Source organism: Vanessa atalanta, chromosome 21 (genome assembly GCF_905147765.1).
Source record: "Vanessa atalanta chromosome 21, ilVanAtal1.2, whole genome shotgun sequence".
Lineage (NCBI taxonomy): Eukaryota > Metazoa > Arthropoda > Insecta > Lepidoptera > Nymphalidae > Vanessa > Vanessa atalanta.
This window is the reverse complement of record NC_061891.1, coordinates 6,391,912-6,412,454: the sequence shown is the minus strand read 5'-3', so window position 1 is coordinate 6,412,454 and position 20,543 is coordinate 6,391,912. Positions and strand designations below refer to the sequence as shown.

The following is a 20,543-nucleotide window of genomic DNA, read 5'->3' as shown; positions in this document are numbered from 1 at the left end:
CAAAATGGTTGTTGTTCTACTTTGTCTAATCTATTCTTAGGCCGGGTATCGACTCAGGTGTTACTAGCCTATTCCAATATAGGAGGCAATAAAGATAAGCAAACTGTAGCTTTACGTTTTCAATGCAATTTGCTAATAGATCAGCTACATTGTGCCCTACAAATAGTTCTCGATTAGTATATCGTTATACTTGACTGATATATTTTAACTTTATTTCCAAATTCCGATAATTGAATAGTCGATTGTTCTAGCAATGTGCCCAATATCGCGACAATTCAAAATCGAAAGAATATTGTTTAGTTGTCTTTGGTCCGCTTGCAGTCGGAATAGGCCAGCAGTCTCGGGGTGTGGGGAGTGGGTAAGGTGTGTCCCACTGACCTGTGTCGGGCTCCTGCGTCTGCGGCACGTCCTGCAGCGGGTGCTGGTAGAGGCGCAGGTACACGCTGATGGCGACGCGCGCGCAGCGGAAGTAGAAGGGGTGCGAGCGCAGCACGTCCTCCAGCCGCAGCAGCCCCACGTACGAGCGCAGGGTCATCTTGCGCATGCAGTACGAGTGGAAGTCGAACTGGTCCTCGATTATTTCCGAGAAGTGCTGGCGGAAGAACGTTTACCACGTTTGACTAAACTCGCCCGAAACTTCATTCGACATGTCGTGATTTGGATGGCCGGCTAGAGCCGAAACATTATCTCCTTGAAAAGAACGTGGAGACTGGTAGAATAGTGGTGGATGGATCATTCTGGTAGTGTCATATACATATATCATTCATGTAGTCAATCGAATAATTTTTCCATTGATATCTTACCCTATCCACTTCATGTGCTTTCTTTAAAGCTTCACCCCACTGCTGCAAGCGCTGATAAGCAGCCGCAGCTTCTGTCTGGAACCACATGCACTGCATTTCGTTTAGGTTCTCTGTTGCCGGGACACCTGAAAAATATATTTGCTTAGAACTCTCATATAATTTAAATAAAACTATTTTCTTCATAGTAACTAATCAATTGATTAAAATTATTGAAACCCTGATATTCATTTTAAGGTGACATTTTTTATTGTTCTTAAGAGTTAACAAACAACGATCACAGTGTGTGCCAGTTTATAATCAATGACACCACCATATGTTATTATTTTAAACATATAGATAAGGCAATACCCTCTCTTGCCATATGGTATGCAGCAAAGGAAAGGAGCCAGCATATCTCAAACCGTAGGTGTCGTGAGAAGCAAATAAGAGATTAAATGTACTCAGCAATATCATCATCAGCACGACAACAATCCACAAAGCATTCCCAAAGGGAAAACCAGTGATGCCAACTCCTATAGTTGTCCCCTCTAGGACCAACTTCAAATTCCCCTAAATAAGGATTAAAACTTTTACTATTCTTTTGTAAATTAAAATAATAAAAATAAAAATCTCTCTAAAATATCCCTGCACGTCTCGTTTCCCCTAAATTTGGAGGTAACAAAACTCAAAGCTGGCATCCCCGGCTGGGCGCCGAGCGGCTACCTTCTCTGGTGAACTTGGCGCACATGTCCTCGGCGCGCTTGACGTGTCCGGCGCGCAGCATGTAGCGCGCGCACTTGCTGTTGACGTAGCGGTCCGCCGTGTCCATGGCCTGCGCCTCCTCCAGCCACTCGTACGCCGACACCGGGTCGCCGGCGTGCTGCCAACACCGACACCAACACGTTACTTTACACATACATGACGACACTGACGTTCTAGTTTACTGTGGATTCTCTCTATTATTTGTTACTTCGCAAATAGTGTAAATTTATTAATTCTATAGAGTCGATGAGTTTTGATAGCTTTCGATGTAATTTATTAAAAAATGATAATGCATGATGTATAACTAGTAACCTTAAATTATATACAGTCAGCATTGTATATAAAGTGACAGTTAAGGTTACCAAAAACGTAGAAATATCTAAAGTGATCAATAATATTCATACAACCAGTAATCTAAATATTTAAAACAAGTATTTTGCCCAAATATATGGGGACATTCAAAAAATAACAGCTTATTTACATAAGTACATTCTTTTAAATTATATTTTTTATTGTTAATAAATTAATTTGTGCTTTTCAATCACAAATATCTTAAACCAAATTCATTCAATTTTTAATTACAAAAATAGTATATAACAAAAGACAAACCAATGATGTATATATGAGTTCATTAAAATCTGCACTAAAATGGTAACAAGAAAAGAACCTGTTAAAACGAAAGAGATAGTTAAAATCCTTAGACTATATCTCATTTTTGAATTCTTTCCATGCTTAGTACAAACCACTGGTACTTTTCTTGTTACCATTTTAGTGATGATTTTAATGAACTCATATATTTGAAGATAATCTTGCTCCGATCAATTTGGTCAAAATGGTTATTTTAAATATTTAGATGACTTTACTTGTATGAATTTATTACTTTAGATGATTTAGATTCTTTGTTTTTGGTCATCTTAAGTATTACTTTATATATCATGCTGACTGTACTAATCTCTATTTCAATAACAAAATACAAATAGGCCAGGCATTACATACATCAACATAAACATTCGCTTGCTATTTATTTTTTGATGAATTATTTAATCTGCATAGAAAGGATTAAGTATATTTTTACGGCAAGCCGCCTTGAGAATGCTTTACTTGTTATTGAGACCATATGTGGTTATCAATATACACATCACTTGATAAATATACACTAAAATATTATCTGACATATAATATTTACCTTATATATTCTTCCTTTGACAATAAATAGTTCTATTAATGTAGGTGTATGTTCTATCGCCGCGTCTATATAAAATAGAGCTTTTGTTGTATCTTGCTTGTAATCGAAATGTTGTGCCGCGAAGTAATACGCCCATAGTAATGCACTCGCTGGCTGTTTCACTTCATCTGGCTTAGTGCTAAACACACCAGTCTTTGCCAAATTGTCTATGTATTGTAGTATTAATTTCTCTATTGTGTCTGCCTTGCTTTCGTCTACATATAACGACCTGGAAAGATTAATATGGGTTTAACTTAAATAACATAGATGATGGTAATATTCAGAACATCTATTTAACATTTTTTTTTTGCTTGGATATTCTGGTGTCATGGAAACTTTTTATGTGATTGGAACTGTGATACCTAAAAATGTCTTATGTCAATATATTAAATATCTAAATCTATACCAATTGAATTGGTTAAACATATAATTTTTATTTAGTAACATAAGAAATCATGTTACTAAATAAAAAAAGTAATTATTATATGTACCTTATAGAATAAGTACTAGGTAGAGTGGTAATCTTTTATCATGTAATAATAATCTTATGCTTGGTAATATTTGCTATGTAATAATCTAACCTCAAGTCCACAAATAATGGAGGGATGCCTTTATGCAAGCCATGCCTCAAATACTCATCAATGAGCCGCTCAAAAACAGGCAGGTAAGCTTCAGTAAGCTGAAGCCTTCTGGGGGCAATTGCTTTCGGATACTCTAACCTGGAACAGAGAAAAAAATATATTAATAAGTTAATCAGTAAACAATTTAGTGACACTTCCTTCAGTTAAGGAAAAGCAAGACCTACAATTACTAAAAAGTAACTGAATTAATTTCCTCTATCATGAAAACATATAACAATTCATTGAACCTTGAAAAAAAGTTGTTTCCTTGAAGTGTCAAAAGATCCTTCATGATTTAATAACTTTCTATATACTCAAATTTTTTGGTGTATCCTTATGGAGGTATATATATATATATATATATATATATTTTAGATCATATGGAAAATCTTAACAAGTCATACTCACTTATAATCATCATAGAAAGCCACCTTTTCATCAGGACTACTAAGCTGTTTTGCTTCAACTAATTTCTCATAATACATCACATTCTCTGGATTCCTCTTGAGCAAATCTTCATACACCGCTTCAGCTTCCTTAAACCTGAAAATATGAAACACAAACTTTATGTACATGTCAATTATATTTTTTTAATTGGTCTACAATACTTGGCAGTTGGACTTGTCTTGAAATCCTTTTAGGGTAGGTACTAACAACTCATCACATATTCTAGCTCTAAACAACAATACTAAGTTTTGTTATGTTCTGGTTTAAAGGGTAAGTGAGCCAGTGTAAGGGTGCACAGGGGTCAAAACAACATAAAAAAAACTAACATCTTAGTTCCCAGGGTTGGAGGCATTGGTGATATTAAGAATGGTTAATATTACTTATAATTCCAATGTCTATGTTACTTATCATCAAGTGGCCTATTAGCCAGTCCGCCCAACCATATTTTTTTTTGTTTTTCACTTTCATCATGTAATTTCAATTTATCTTTATATATAATAGTGATAATGTACTCTGTGGAATCAAGCTAGACCAATGAGAGTAATTTATGTGTAAAATTGTCATTAAATATAACATACATTATTTCTAGCAGGATATAATTCTGGAATATTAGAGGGAAGATACTTTTACTAAATCGAGCATAATCTTGTTATAACACATAATAAGGCTACCGAGATATCCTACATATAAGAAATATAATTTACCAGAATGATAATATATCATGTTTTGAATAAGTTAATTTCCCCATAGAAACAATTAATTTAATTTATAAAATCAAGCATTAATTTATTGAACAAATCAAATTTTTGCAATCTATAATTATAATTAGATTAGATTAAATCTTGTGAAGCATTTTAGTTTGTGTACATACCTCTTTAATTTCAAATAATATTCACCAGAGGTTTCTTTAACAGATAACTTGTCTAAGATCTGATTTTGGAATTTTTGCAAGTGTTGCAGAGCTCTTTCATACTGTCCAGACTCGGCTAATACCATATTCTGGTATAATAACAATTCTGATTGTTCATAATCATAGGGACCCTTCATCTGATTAGTCCTAAAAGCATCAATAATGCTATTTGCCATTTCATAATCTCCTAGTAGATGGTAGCTCATAGCAAACCCAATCCATGATGTTCTTTGTGTCGGTCGCAACATAAAGAGTTGGTATCGAGTATCCTGAAAGATGTTGATTCATATAGTACCCAATTTTTTCATGCATTCTTGCTAAGCAAACAATTATAGTTAAATTAATAAAAAATATATTAAATAAATTATTGTTAGTCTTATTCTTCAATATACTATATTGCTGATCCTGTTAATAAACACATATGTTAAATAAGTATTAATATTTAGTTAAAAAAGAATCTTTTGTAATATAAGGCAAAGTCCGTAAAAAATATATTATTTTAGACACATTTAAATTCATTATTATTGTAGTTTATGCATAAAAAAATTTTGAGACTTATTTATAAAAAAATATTTAATATCCTCAAGGATGTAATATAAATTTATTTATACTTTAATATCAGCTATCTTTAAGAAATTAATATTAGAACTTACTTTATAGCCTTCCAGATCTCTCATCTGAATTTGAAGTAAGGAGAGATCACGTAGAATTTGTATATTCTCCTTCTCCCACTTCAATGCATTACGGTAACATTTAATTGCCTCATCATATTTCTTATCAGATCGTTGAAGAAGTCCATATACGTGCCAGCACACTGGTGACTTCAGATCATTACGCAGACCGCGACGGACATACTCATATGCCTCTTCTTTACGGCCAAGGCAATTCAGTGTTAGGCCTTTCATAGCTAGAGTCTCTAAAATGTTTATGAAAAAAAAAAAATCACATATATATCACTATTTACATTCATTATACGATGAGTTTAATTAATTATTAAGACGATTATTAATAAAGCTGTTCATACTGACCTCCATGCTCTGCAAATTTTGGATTGGATAATATTTGCTTTGCAAACTTCAGCCCATTTTTATATTGTTTGTGTTCGTAACAACGCTGAAAACGGTATAATTATAATTTAAATACTTTAACCTCTATTTATTAAAAGACGCATCTCAAATATTGTAAAAGCGCACATAGAATCTTTTTTGTTTAAAATAAATTATCGGTTTCATGTCATAACAAAAAAGTTTATTGGATTAATCCACTGTTTTGCGACAAGATAATAGTCTAACAAAATTTAGATATCATTTGTATTATTTTTTATTTGGATATAATAGGTGAGATTGACAAGCCACTCGAAAGAGAATTGAATGTTTACAACTGCACTTACCAAAATTCTTTTGAAAAGAGCATTTTCTTTAGGCGGCAATGGATTGCTGGGTGGCATTTTCCCAAAAGAATACAAATTCTCTTTTTATTATTTCACTAATAAATTGAAATATTGCTAAAAACCTCGTGGCTATAAACCAAAGAAGTCGATGAAGGATTTTAGTCTATAGCAACCTGATCACGTGACCTGTCTAACAATATTGCCACTTTAGTAGGGTAGAATTTTAAATCAATATTACAGCTTAAATTCATATTAATTGTATAATTCTAAAATAAAATTAACCAACTTTGCACATAATTTCGATATTGGAAAATTAAAACATTAGATTTTGGCGTACCTATTATTTTAAAGAGAAACGTTGTCATTTCGAAACTTTTTATAATTAATTATGTTTTATATTTATGTTCATTGTTATTTTTTCCATGAACATTAAATAAATTATGTATTTAAATTGAAAATGAATAGAATAATACAAATAATTTTAAAGGTGCCAATGTACGTGAAATTTCTATGTCAATGACATTTGACCGCTTGATGTCTGACGAGTAGCCTGCTGAAGCTTTCTTGGTGAAGTTCAATTAAGTATAGCTGAAAAAAAAAAACATTTAAAAATTTTTAATACAGTTGTCTTTTAAACAGCCAATAAATTTTTGTAGTGCATAAGTAATATGGGTATAGAAAACATGCGTCGTTGGCCAATGTACATTGTTTTCGCCGTATGCATTTTACTTACCCTTTCACTACTCAATAGTTGGAGTATGGAAACCGAATTACAAACCCGACTTGGAGAGCTAACCGGACAACTACAAGAGTGTTCTAGACAACAAACATCATGTATGGAAGAGTCACTACGATATCAGCAACAACGAGACATATACAATACGAAAGTAAGCGATTTAGAAAGTTCAAAAATGAAATTAAGCACCAATTATTCAGAGTTAAAAACTAAATTAGCAAAATCGGAAATTCAGGTGAATCGAACATTAGTAGATGTGGAATTTTGTAAAACTGAATTACAGTCTTTGAAAAACTTGCAAGTTAGTAAGTCGGCTATATTAGAAACCTTAAGGTTGAAAAAGGAAACGTTAACAGCCCAATTAGAAGAAAGAAAGAACAGAATTGACGATCTCGAAAAAGAAATTGCTAGATTGAAGTCTTCAATGACCACCAAAAGTGCTCCAAACCCAGCAGTATCTTCAAAAGTAACACCAGCAGCTCAGCCTCCAAAACTTAGTTCAGCTTTAAATGTTAATAATCCCATTAATGAGCCTGTACTTGAGAACAATGCTAAGGAAGATATAGAAGATCCGAGTGCCCTAAATGATGTAGATAACTTTGATCAAAAATAGTATTGATCAACCTACAACCATCTCACATTTGTGATATCTACTTCTGAGGTATGTTATTAAAACTAATAGCTATCATCTGGCTTACTGCAACTCATTACTTGCGAAAAATTACTAAATATTTACATTAATTGTTATTTTACAGCAATTTTAAAAATAACTGTGAGAATGCTACATTTGTAGAATTTGTTATATCAGATTTATGTATAATGTCTTTAGTAATTTTTTGCTATTAATGAATTGAGCCAGTAAGTTAATGCTGTATGCAATATTGATCTGAACCTAGTATTTTATATGTTTCATTATAAATTAGTTCTCTTTTAAATTTCATTATTGTAATAATATTATTTTAACAAATGTACAGTTATATTTTGGACAATGCAATCTTATTATGAATATTGATTACAATAAAATGTTTTTTGTCATTTCTAAACCAATAAGGCTTTACATTTTCTTTAAAATGTTTGTATTATAAGCAAAGTATTATAAAATTTACTTAAAATGTCACAATTTATCTACAAAAATTATGCCAAAAATTATTGTTGGACTTGATGATAATGTTTGTTTTTTAAAGCAATAATGTAATAATATGTACACAATAATTAGAAAAATATGCGAATTAATTATAATAAGTATTTTTAGTCCTTATAGATATAATGAAGATGGTGCGAATTCCATAGCTATATTCATTTTATTAAATAAAAAAGTGCAAATGGAATGAAAATTGATTCATATGTATGGTGACTAAAGGGCTTCAGATTGAAAGCCCAGACTTTTATATTCTGTTGAATTTATATATGAGAGAAGAATCTTTTATTAATTTTGAATAGTAATTATAGTGTAACATTATTATATGAAAATAACATTAGATAACGGGTAAAAAAAATTGCTCTTCAGTGAAACTTTAAAATTTTCATTTCACCAAGCATTCATGAAAACAATTGTTTTATTTGATTTCTTGTTCTAATAATTACTGGAAATCATATCGAAGTATTTTTATATTCTTGTGTTATTATATAAACAAAATTGACTACTAAAAAATTTCGAAGTAAAAATTAGACTCATTCAAAATTTACATTACACAACCTTACAAATTAATTCTTAAGTATTTCCTAACAATATTTACCTATCTATATACCAATATTAATATAAAAAAGCATTTCATACTAAACAGATGTTTCGTTTACTAAATTTTCATTGTTGATTACCTAAATTTGTCTCAAATCAATAATAATTATGTCTTTGATTTGAAATAAATTAATTAGTAACATAATTAATATTGTATAATAAGAATATTGGTGCATTAATTGTTTTGCATTATAATATAAACATCACAAACTTATCAAATATGACACTTAACATTGTTTAGTTACCATTTCTTTGTATAAAATAGCAAGGATTTAAATGCAATATTTGTGTTTATAATACTTTGCTTTTTTATTAAGTTAATTATGCCATGATGGTGCCACAATGTTAAATCTGACATTTTAAGTTTTAATACTCATTCTAATGAAATTTGTACAAAATGTATACAAACCGAAATGATTACAATATAATGTTTCATGGTTTTTAAACATAAAAATGCATTAAGTACACTGATATGTTTCCGTACAAATACAAACGAAATTAATCAAACTTTTGCTCAATTGTGCATGCTGTTATGTAATAATGCTATTATATGTTCTGCATTGTAAATGTTAATGTTGTAATACATAATGATGTTGATTCTTTTAAATTATCAAATATCAAAAATAATCTGCTGATAGTTGTTAAAATTTTAATATTTAAAAAAAAATGTAAACATTAAATTTTCCCAATCTCTCTCTAACATTATTTGGAATATGTTTTTGACAATTCCACCATAATTTTTTTAGCAATACGATTTTAAAATGTTATAATAAAAAATATAAACACTACTAACACGGCAAAAAAGTATTGTGGCATATAGCAATGATTGGTTTAGTTACTTATTTTATAAATAGCACTTATTATCTATTTTCAATTAATTAATCTATTTTTAAAATATTGTAAAATTAGTTTTTGATTAGAGGTGTTAGGTAAATTATTTATGTTTTCTTTTTGCCACATGTAACTAATAATAAAAAAAAGAAGATTTCGACTTCGTATTATTATGTATATAACTACATATATTATTTCCGTTACACAATAGAGACATTTCTCTTAAACCAGTTTTACTGAAAAAATTGTAAAAAACACCGTGATGTTCTTTGACGTATCTTTAGATATTTACAATTTTTAGTTTAATTAGTTCTAGATGTATTGATGATTAAATTTTATATAGGACTTTTTATTCTTTTAGTTTCATTACCTTTTCTCTATTGATAAAAACTACTATTTAAATCGTGAAAAATGTAATTGGATTCGCGCTGGTCGGGCGTTATACACTTTATTTTTATAATCCATGCGGATGTTTATTTATTTATCGCAACCCGCCTCTCGTAGCGGAAACTTTTATGATCTAACTAAAACTAGTTATTTTATTACTGTAATGCCACCACTTGAATTGCCATACCAGAAGTACAGAGTAAAGTATCTGATTAATAAACAAAAGTAAAGTAACAGTCTTTAAATATCCCAATAATGGGCCTCTTCACTTTTTGAGAAGGCGTGGAGCTTATTCCACCATTCTGCTTTAATTCGGATAGGTGAATATACACGTAGAAGATTTTTATCCGACATGCAGGTTTTCTAGCGAAGTTATGAGAAAAGTAAATAAAAATGGTAACGTATTTCTAAACAACTTTATTTCTTAAAACTGCTAAGAATAAAACGAAAAACAAAAACATATTACTTCACAAGTAATGTTTTAAAATAGGTAAAGAATATGCGATAGGCCACACGATCAAATATCAATTCGTTCTTGTACAAACCAGTTTGCGTAGACTATGAAGCTATGCCATAAAACCGGCGCACGCGTACAGACCATACGATACAGTTATTAAATATGTTTTTTAAATTTTGAATTGGCTTTCGACCAGTATAGTAATGTAAGGGGGCCATTCAAATATTAAATAAACATTAGAAAGGCTTTGCCTTGCTATGTTTTGCAAGAATTGGTAGATTTTATTTGTCATTCATATAATAAATTACTTATCTATACATAGTTCTAGTCATCTATCATACATAGTCTGATACTATAAATGCTTGAGTAACTCTTGTCTGTCTGTAGGTCTTTAACACTATCACGTTTAATAGTAAATTTGATTATTTTTTCGTCTAAATAGACTCAAGCTGAGAACGCGTCAAAAAAAGTAGTGGCCATCAGTTGGACACTAAGTACGTGCAACTAAAGGAGTAGTATGACGTTTGGCGATAGCCAATTCTGCTTACGTAATACTTGAATGGCTAATAAGTGACTAGTGTTGATATGAAAATACTGTTTTACTGTAAAGGCGGCTGTTGTTCTTTCAATAAAATCTGTAAAAAATGCCAATTTTCTTGTGTTTTGGCTGTTGAGCAGTTTAATGCGCAAACTGGATTCCACTAAATTAGTTTTGCATGCAGCCCGAACTATTACTATCAGCTAAACATAACTATGGCCACGAATTTTACTTTAGTTAAAAAAAAAACACAATTTGAAATGAACAAATAACCAATAACAACTTTACAATGTTGTGAGCTATTCAATTAAGTAATTATAGAAATCTAACAATGAGTCTAAAAATATTTGAAACATGTCTTATAATTTTTTTACTTAGGTAGTTATAGGTAAAGAAACTTGACACTTCTTAATAATGGCATCCATCTAATTTTTAACATTAAGTTAGTCATACCATAAACTAATTGTGACAACATAACCCTATAAAAATAACCACCAAATGCGTACCGGCATATCAAGAAACAATAATTGTCATTGCAAAATGGGACAGAAATACTAGAGAGCATAAATGCAATGAAATATGAAAAATTATTCGGTTACAAAATCAGCATTCCAGTCTTGCCTCGTTTAGTACAACTCTAAGAGGCGAAAAATATCAATGCATCGTCATTTATTATGAACATGGTAACACATTTATGTGATGATAGCAACATAAAAAAAATAAGTTATTTAATTTAATTACATTACATTTCGAAATATTTATCTTCTTACTATCATATTTTATGAATAGCCGCTAATAACAATATTCATATAAAAACAATGTTATAGTGAGTAAATTTTCGCATTATATTTAAAATATCGACTACATAATACACTAGGCTAAAATAGTATGGAACAGTGTCTATGACTCTTATTCAGACACAGGTTGATATCAGTGGTATTTCACTGAGATTTTATTTATTTTAAGCTTAGAAAATATATAAAAATTACATAACTTGGCTTCTATATTTAAAATACTTATCTAATTTCAAAATCAAATTTTGGTTTTGTTGATGTCTAATAGCTAGATTTTTTGTCAGGCTGTAAAGATTTGACTGAAAATGTATATAACATATTGTGTGTGGTTTATCTCAGATATGACTTGTTAATACATACATTCATGTCAAATCCATTTCTCTCATCTACTTCAACATTCACATCGCAGTAAAAGAAAATCACAATCATCAAAACAACAATACTCTTGTTATACATTTATTGGCATAACCAAGATTTTGAGCAAAGGGCTACAAGTAAATGGTCAAATTACTTTGTTCACAAAATAAAAGTTTATATATAGTACAAAGTCCATCACGATTCAAGGCACACATTTATGACAAACTTTTAACTGTTTCTGTCGTAATGTTTAAAACATTACCATACAAACAGTTGAAAGTTGTTAGTTGTTTATGTTATTAAAGGTATATTTTAATATTAATATATTTCATTCAGTTCTTTTCATGAACACATACATAAAAGAAAAGATTACTTAAAAAGGTATGTGTATAAATAGTATTTATTTGTCAAATATGTTTTTTTTCAGTTAAATAATATTACTTTGAGACATGTTCTTTTTTATGTAACGTATGGTTTATTTTGTGTCTGAATTTATATTATAGAAATTCATAGTAAAAAAGGCTGTTCATACTGATTACATTTAAATTTCAAGATTGGCATTTAATTCTAAGGCACATGTAAACAAAGTTTTTGTACATAATGCTACATAATAATCCATAAGAAAGTTTGTCATGATAAATAAAATTATTTGTAGGAAATTAAGATTCTAGAAATAAACCTTTAAGGCTTATTCTATAAAATATAGTTATTAGTGTATACAGAAGTACACAACATATTAATCTGAAGCTGCTTCTTCGAATGCAGCTAATAAATTCCTACGACACTTACTTTCGTCACTATATCGTAAAGCCCAAATTATATACTCTCCTATATTAAGAGGATCCTCCGAGTAACTAATTTGTACTTTGCATTTCCTATCCCATTTCATGCAATCTGAACTACGACTATTTCTAGTTCTATTAAATTCAACATAACCATCACATTCAACAGCTAATTTAGGTAGTTGGGCATTTAATGCCTCATGTGAACTCTCAGAACCTGTACCACTTGTAGACGGAAGGCAATCACCCTGACCATATTCCACATTTGGAGGTGTTATCGAGGAACTTTTATGTCTGCTTTTTTCTGTTATACCATCACCATTATTGCTTATTACAATATCAACTTCAGGATTTTCTCTTATATGATATCTCTGTTCATTAACTCCAAAATTGATGTCTGTTTTTTTTCTTTTACACTCAATTTCATCATTATCATTGGGCTTGCATCCTTCAGCCCACTGTGGACTGTTGCATGTAGTTTGAATTTTTCTTTTACCTGATTTTTGTGTTTTTGGAATGTTACTAGTTTCAGGGGAATGTAAAGGACTGATTAAAATATTTTCACTATTTCTGTAAAACAATAAAACAATGTTATAAATACATACATATAGTAATTGAGTATAAAAAACATTTCAATTTTACAAAATTAAATTAATTATTCAATTCAAATCACCTCTGTAATCTTTCATTTCTTGTTTCAATTTTTTCAATACTTTGTACAGTCGTAAAGTCATGTCGGGAACATTGAATGTCATTTTTAACAAAAGCTGCAACTTTTTTCCTAGTCTTTATAGTCCTCCCAAACCACTCCAGTGTTACATCATCTGACAAAAATAAACTGAATTTCTGGCGATCATTGTCAACCAACTGCTTATACCATACAATCAATTTTTTGGCTGATTCCTGTTTCAAATGTTGAGTATTTGTATTGTTATTAGTTTCTCTATTTGTGTTATTAATATTCCTGTAGTTGCTTTTTCTTTTTTGAGGAGTTTTTGCAAAGTTTGACATTTTGTTCTGAAAACAGTTTAAATAATTAAAATAATATCAACAACAACAACTATTTGAATTATTGGTTTTAGTACTTACATTTTTCACTTAGTATATCTACAACTCTATGCGAGCTTGTCGCTTGGCGGGCTAACTCAAGACGAAGAGCTTCTAAGCGGTTTTTACTTTCTTCAATGTATGCAGTGATTGATAAATTTATTTCCAAAATTTCTTTATGTAGAGAAGTGACGTTTTGAGTATTTGAGAGGATATTTTCTGGAAGAAAATTAATAAATTGATATTAAACAATTGTTAAACAAAAGAAATTGACAAGTTTCTATTTTCAAACAATCTTAACCTACTTAAACACTTTGATGCTTCCAATGCCAAATGTTCACGGTTTAAGTCGTCAGAAATTGTAGAATTCATTTTACGTTTTCCGTAAATAGCTAAATTAACATATGTTATTACAATAATTGCATTCAAAATTGAACAAAAATGAGGCTAAATTTATATATTAAACTGACCAACAATCAAAACCAATATTATCTATGATCAACACAACAAACTTGTTTGACAATAAAATGACAGAAATAGACAAACTAAAGCGTCGCTTTTTTACTCTTAAAGCTAAAGTCACCAAAGCCGGCTATCAAACAGTCTCGAATTATGAAATTATTAATAAAAAATAAAAGATGAATTGATGTTTTTAATTAAATGAAAACAATTTCTTAGTAATAAAAATGTATTTAACTCATATATATTATTTATATGTTTCATATTTGAAATACAAATAGGTTTGTAAAATAATTCATAATAAATATCATCCACATATAATTAAATTATATAAAAAAAAAAGAAATTGTTAAATATAATTTAATTTATTCGATAAATCAATTTTTAAATAAATATATTTTTTTGTAATTTAATTTTTGGTTATGGGGTTATACGACTTTGTTCCTTGTATAGTAATTGTTTTTACATTTTTTGATTGCTTTAGCAATATTTTTTTAACCAAAATAAAAGTCGTTGTACTCTAATAAATATTTATAATAATAACACTTAAATTAGAACTTAATACTCACTTATCGGACTATAGACAATATTTTAATTATGAGGAAGAGCATTGGATGGCAGAACAGTCGCGCTTCTTTGGGAGTGGTAATGTGTCGAACCAATCTACTGCGTTCTTGTGATCATTGACATCGGCCATTGGTCTATTCTTTGTCAACCAATCATTGAAAAACCAGTGAGGAATATCCAATGTAAGTCCACAATATTTGACGATTATTATTCGCGATGGTTGAGTCGGTGTTATTATTCAATATTACTTTTAATTTTCTTTACCAAGTCTTAGATTTGGATGTGTATAATGAAATTACTTAAAAAGCAGCCATCTTGGTTACGTTGGCTTCGCTGGCCTCGGCTGAATGACGTATGGCATATTCTCAGATAATAATTTCCTGAGGTAATAGAATACCACTTATTTCTTATCATCATTAAAGAATGTGGCAAGTCTTCTACACAACTAACTCCTAATTTTCCGAAGACCTTTAAAGAGAGATAGCTCTTTAGTATTTCTTTAGCATTAGTTCATAAAAATAAATTATTAAACATCCAACAATACTAAACTTATTAATTCAACAAAAGAAAAAAGTTTTTTTTTTTCTAATTCTGTTTATTTGACAATAATATTACTGATATTAAGTATAGTTCGTTCTAGGTTGTGATGACAAACAGGGTATATCCGATAGTGTTGCTTTCTGAAATAATAGATACAACAAAAAAAAACATCTGTTTCAGTATTTTAATATGTTCCAAAAATAATGATTCTAGACTTTATAGAAATTATACAAATAAAAAATATTTTAGGGCATCTTAATAGCTTAGTTTAGTATTTAATAATTTTTTGTTATCAATTCCAGTCATGAACCATGGAGCATGCTCAGATTCAGACTTCAGATGGTTCACAAGTGATGACCATCAACGGACAACAGCTACAAGTTTTACAGATGAATAACAGCCCACATATGATACAGGGCCCAAATGGACAACATATTGTCATACATTCAATACCATCATCAGCACCTACAATTCAGGTAATTAATGGTTTTTATCTTTGCAAATATCTATTACAATTTATTTCCATAGGAAAATTAGTTTTCTATGCACAACTAAGCCTAATTATTTGAAAATCATTATTGCTCTTTTTATAATTCTCCTATATATACAAAACACTGCCATTTCATATGCAGCATAGAGACGTTAAATTCAAGCAACTTTTTTTTTTAACTTAATAATAAAGAAATTTCCATTAGTATTTTAAAACATATTATTTGCTCACATCTTTGAAACATAATCATATTCCTATCAATTATTGTTATCATTGCTGTGATTGTGATGATACTGATGTGAAATAACATTTACTATTATATTGATTCTGTAGGCAAATTTATGATATATTATAAAATTTAAAAATATGCCATATTTACTATGTTTTAATATTACATATATTTTTTTATACATGCAATCAGATTGGAGCCCCTCAAATCCAGGTGGTAGTATCAGCTTTGTAATATTGTTGTTGTGTTATTGGAAATACATGTTAATGGCAGCTAATAATTTGTAATATAATTTAAAAAATGAACATAACAATGATGTTGCCATGCTTAATGAATTATAAATATTTTATAGGTGGCAGCTCCAAATGGCCAGCAATTACAACAATTACAAGTTTTGCCATTGTCAAGCCTTCAAGGTAAGCAACCAACCAATATTTAATATATTAATGCTTTTAACTTTATTATTATTTAATAAATATAATTTAAAGACTATTTGCTTATGTACTATGTTTTACATGTACAAAGAAGGATATCCTTTATTTATTTACTATTTATTTTTATGTGGCAGGGACAAGCAGTAACATCCAACCAATGCAGCTTGTACAGACACCAGATGGACAGACATATATATATCAACCTACAGCCGGAACTTCCCAACCTCAGATTGATCAGCACCAGATCATACACCAGCCAGGTAAACTAGCTTTTAAACATGTTTATGATATTTTGAATTTTTAATATTTAATTTGGGCTTATGATCTATGATATAAATATTAAAGATATTAAAGAATATTCCACATGTTGAACAGATACTTAAATGCACTGTTTTTCTTTAAAACTAATTTTATATACTTTTTTATTACAGGCACACTTATCAATCTAAATGGAAACCTTGTCCAAGTTGCGGGTGTTGGCAATGCAGTACAACCACAACAAATTGTAAATCAGCCCAACATTGTAATGGTAAGTAAAATAGATTCACAATAATGTTCCCATCAAAAAACCAATTTTAACATAACCATTCTAACTCCACAAAGGTATGAAACAACCATAGATATCTAAAATATATTAGTGCATTAGTATTAGTATAAATTTCTTACAGCGGTAATGTCTATGGGCAGTGGGGACCTTGGTCAGACGGCCCATTTCCATTTCGCCGACCTATATCATAAAAATAAAATAAAAATAAAAGGTAGCTCATAATATACTCTAACATCCTTGGAAACAAATAATGTGTTCAATGCAATCTCAAGTAGATATTTATATAGATAACTATGATCAAACTAATTGCAGATGGTGAACGGAAACAGTGGTGCAACAACTTCTGCAGCATCATCAGAGGGTGCTGCTTCCTCTACAGCAGGCTCAGACGAAGAACCCCTCTTGTATGTGAATGCTAGACAGTATAAGCGTATATTGAGGAGACGTGCCGCGAGAGCTAAGCTGCATGAACAAGGGAAGATACCTAAAGAGAGACCTGTGAGTAAGATATTTTAAATTTATTGTAAATAATTAATATTGAAAAATTTGCCATTTTAGTAATTGTCATATTTTTCATTTTATTTCAGAAATACCTTCATGAGTCCAGACATCGACATGCCATGAATAGAATAAGAGGAGAAGGTGGTCGATTCAACTCTGGCAGCAGGAAGTCAGTGTAATAAATGATTTTACTATATTTTGAGAATTAATAATAACCTCATAATTATAATTAGTAGTAGTGTAACAGTGAAAACCGATAGATACATGTTTTAATACAATTAGTTTGATCAAATTGTTTAATTAACTACAGGAACATGGAGCAAGTAGATCAGACCTCTGCAACACAAAAGATGCTAGAAGACATCAAGCCAGATACAGTTTCCATCACAATAATCCAGGTAATTTATATGATTTTTGTACAAAAACATTTAAAAGTAATTAGCTTCATTAAATATTAACTATTTAGTACCCATTCTAAATGATTTAGTGCAGGTACATTATAATAGAAATGTTTTTATGTTAGTGTAAAGTAAACACACTTATTATTATTGAGTATTGATAATAATAATAAAGTTAGACAATGTTGTAATACATATTATATATCAATTATTTAAATATCATCATTAACTTTTTTTTTATATTCATAGGATGAAGAGTTACAAGAAAACCAAACAACATGGCGGCGCCTCGCACCACAACCCTTAACGTCCACATAGCAATTTGAAGTTGCTTATCACCAACCAAAGTAAATAAACAGGCTCTTGTTGCCAATGTTGGATGAGCATTACAGAGGAACACTATTACAGTGTGGATTTGTGAATTTGCAAGTTTCGAAATCACAATTAAATTGTAAATAGTTAAGTGACAAATTGGAGAAACTGATTTTTTACGAATACTGGTAATTTATGACTTAAGCTGTATGAAAAATATTAAAATTTTACTTTGATACCTCTACTAAAAGATATGTATGTATCGTTGAATTATATAAATTTATAGTTTTATATGACGTTTATTTCAAAAGCACTTAAAAGACTGATACGCTGTCAGGATTCGAACCTGCGACTACTATGGGGTCATAACTAGAATAACATTTACTTATTCAATTAGTGAAATATATATAATGCAAGATTTTTTTATTTTGAATTAATGTAATAATATTTTATAAATTAAATATATACATAGATTTTAGATAAACAATAACATTACCAAAAATAACCTTATTACTAATCTCCAATCAGTTTGAACATAAGATAAGAAGTTTCGCAATATAGGTATGTGGGTTTGTTTAACGAATTCCTAGTAATAATAGATTTAAAACATGGTATTTTTAATAATTAGTGTATTAAGTTTTTATTTATAATATTGTTAAATGTTTTTCCATATTATAGTGTGTTTACAATTTAAAAGGAGTATATGTAATTACAATTATTTATTTTTCTTTACTGCAGATTGACCTTGTTCAAGTTAAGACAACACTGTCTGAAAATAATGTCCAAAAATGAAAGGAAATGGAATCAGTTTAAAAAAAATGTTACTTATTTTTCTTTTTTTATTTAGTTGTACAATTTCTGATTAAGTATGTAAGATCATTTGTCTTGTGAAAGATTTATTCGTTTGTTATGTGAACTGGTTTTATAAACACAAACTTACTATGTAATATTTTAGGGTCTGGTAAAGTATTTTTCTGACTTTTCACTCTGTAACACATATCTAATTTAAGACAGAATATTTTGTAGTAATATAAAAGAATAGGTGTCTGTGTAATAAATATGGGATTCCGCTATTACAGTAATGCAAATGCAACAGTTTGCAATCAAAGTTTAGTTGTAAAATGTTTCGGATTTTTTTTTTCTTTTAAATCATTGTATTTTTTCCATAACATTATTACACATATATTTTTAATAAATTGCTGTAAACGATGGACGTGGTAGTATTATAACAGAAATATCATATGTGTAAGTCAAAGATACATTGGTCTAATTAACTATGGCGGGGTATGTCTAGTGTAATGTGTATTTATGTAAATATCTAAATATAATTAAAACTAAGTATGTATGGTTTTTATATTGCAAAGTACAAAATATACATATTGCACAATATCGTATTTTTATTATTAAAAATTCTAATAATACATTTAACTTGTATGATCTCTATTACTTCTGACATCAGTAAGGTATGTGTTGTTATCACAAAATTGACTGTAAATTAATTATTTTATCCAATACTACCTATTTTAATGTTACATCTTAAAATTCTGCCTCTACTTGTAAGTTCTGAATAATTTTTTTTCTTTAAGCAGAACATAACATTACAATATTCTTCTGCTTCTCGCTCGTATACGTGCAAGTGTACTATACTGACAAAAACTCGAACAGACCGGACACAAGTATTTGATCAGAGGCGGCCTTAAGAAGCCATACAGGTATGGTACGCCTGAAACTTTCTATTTTGTTTTGCATTTCAACCCAACCGGTCTTAAAGTTTTGGCAGTGAATGCTTGGGAGGCGGAGATGGACGGTAAGAGTAATTACAATAAACTCCCACGTATAAACCATTTTTCCTATTTCCCGTGACTTAATTGTAGCTAAAGCGATTAATATAAATTATAAAATAATTTGAATAATTATGACTACGTGTAAATAGTAGGTACATAGAATTAGCGACTATTTTTCAACTCTGATCCGCGGGATTCGCTTATTTCCATTCTTATTAGGCTTCTACGAGATGTACATCGTACGGACAATTCCAAAAAAATCGACAAAACTCCGGAAAGAGAAACCAGACGTTGCAGTCCTGACTTAAGCATAATAAACACCCGAGTGTAAGTAGCGTTCTGGCGATTCCCATCCGTAAAGGTCTTTAGACACTTTCTGGGGCGCATGGAGGCGCAGATCGCTTACAACGGACCTGAGACATAGTGTACCTTTTGTGCCAGTAGGATTTTAGTACACACACTGAAACTGAGCTCAGAAT

General features: G+C 30.0%; 4 protein-coding genes across 6 annotated transcripts in view; 2 read left to right on the top strand and 2 right to left on the bottom strand.

Moving 5' to 3' along the window:
• The window catches only part of LOC125072359 (N-alpha-acetyltransferase 15, NatA auxiliary subunit), a 91,287-nt gene extending 84,995 nt beyond the window's left edge, over positions 1-6,292 (bottom strand). The window contains exons 1-10 of the mRNA XM_047682969.1: positions 6,137-6,292; positions 5,775-5,859; positions 5,400-5,662; positions 4,708-5,015; positions 3,798-3,932; positions 3,351-3,488; positions 2,731-2,998; positions 1,506-1,662; positions 804-928; positions 379-592 (exon numbers count right to left, since the gene is read on the bottom strand). Coding sequence (XP_047538925.1) covers positions 379-592; positions 804-928; positions 1,506-1,662; positions 2,731-2,998; positions 3,351-3,488; positions 3,798-3,932; positions 4,708-5,015; positions 5,400-5,662; positions 5,775-5,859; positions 6,137-6,193 — 1,750 coding nt within the window. The 5' untranslated portion in view covers positions 6,194-6,292. The remainder of the gene's footprint in view (positions 1-378; positions 593-803; positions 929-1,505; positions 1,663-2,730; positions 2,999-3,350; positions 3,489-3,797; positions 3,933-4,707; positions 5,016-5,399; positions 5,663-5,774; positions 5,860-6,136) is intronic.
• A 379-nt stretch (positions 6,293-6,671) lies between these two features.
• Positions 6,672-9,729, top strand: LOC125072302. The gene has a single exon (XM_047682877.1). It carries the CDS (start codon positions 6,805-6,807, stop codon positions 7,483-7,485), a length of 681 nt encoding a protein of 226 aa, XP_047538833.1. The 5' UTR covers positions 6,672-6,804; the 3' UTR covers positions 7,486-9,729.
• Positions 9,730-10,248: 519 nt separating this feature from the next.
• On the bottom strand, positions 10,249-14,321 carry LOC125072451. The gene is made up of 4 exons (XM_047683085.1): positions 14,109-14,321; positions 13,846-14,022; positions 13,430-13,773; positions 10,249-13,326 (listed from the first exon to the last, which is right to left on the bottom strand). Exons 3-4 carry the CDS (start codon positions 13,765-13,767, stop codon positions 12,711-12,713), a joined length of 954 nt encoding a protein of 317 aa, XP_047539041.1. The 5' UTR covers positions 13,768-13,773; positions 13,846-14,022; positions 14,109-14,321; the 3' UTR covers positions 10,249-12,710.
• A 546-nt stretch (positions 14,322-14,867) lies between these two features.
• Positions 14,868-19,667, top strand: LOC125072292 (nuclear transcription factor Y subunit alpha). Of its 3 annotated transcripts, none has more exons than XM_047682865.1 (9): positions 14,868-15,011; positions 15,672-15,845; positions 16,441-16,504; positions 16,657-16,782; positions 16,954-17,051; positions 17,382-17,567; positions 17,657-17,739; positions 17,881-17,968; positions 18,218-19,667. In XM_047682865.1, exons 2-9 carry the CDS (start codon positions 15,681-15,683, stop codon positions 18,284-18,286), a joined length of 879 nt encoding a protein of 292 aa, XP_047538821.1. In that variant the 5' UTR covers positions 14,868-15,011; positions 15,672-15,680; the 3' UTR covers positions 18,287-19,667. The 3 variants fall into 3 exon arrangements, with proteins under 3 accessions (XP_047538821.1, XP_047538819.1, XP_047538820.1); XM_047682863.1 differs by having other exon boundaries at positions 17,657-17,745; XM_047682864.1 differs by lacking the exon at positions 14,868-15,011 and adding an exon at positions 15,049-15,214 and having other exon boundaries at positions 17,657-17,745.
• Positions 19,668-20,543: the final 876 nt, after the last annotated feature.

What these genes read in the sequence shown, in the direction of transcription:
- LOC125072302 (XM_047682877.1), top strand. Translation starts at nt 6,805, where the DNA reads ATGGGTATAGAAAACATGCGTCGTTGGCCAATGTACATTGTTTTCGCC.
- LOC125072451 (XM_047683085.1), bottom strand. Translation starts at nt 13,767, where the DNA reads ATGTCAAACTTTGCAAAAACTCCTCAAAAAAGAAAAAGCAACTACAGG. An exon ending in AGAAATGAAAGATTACAGAG is followed by an intron (nt 13,327 to 13,429) that starts GTGATTTGAATT and finishes ATTGTTTTACAG; the next exon opens with AAATAGTGAAAATATTTTAA.
- LOC125072292 (XM_047682863.1), top strand. Translation starts at nt 15,681, where the DNA reads ATGGAGCATGCTCAGATTCAGACTTCAGATGGTTCACAAGTGATGACC. An exon ending in ATCAGCCCAACATTGTAATG is followed by an intron (nt 17,052 to 17,381) that starts GTAAGTAAAATA and finishes AACTAATTGCAG; the next exon opens with ATGGTGAACGGAAACAGTGG. An exon ending in TCTGGCAGCAGGAAGTCAGT is followed by an intron (nt 17,746 to 17,880) that starts GTAATAAATGAT and finishes AATTAACTACAG; the next exon opens with GAACATGGAGCAAGTAGATC.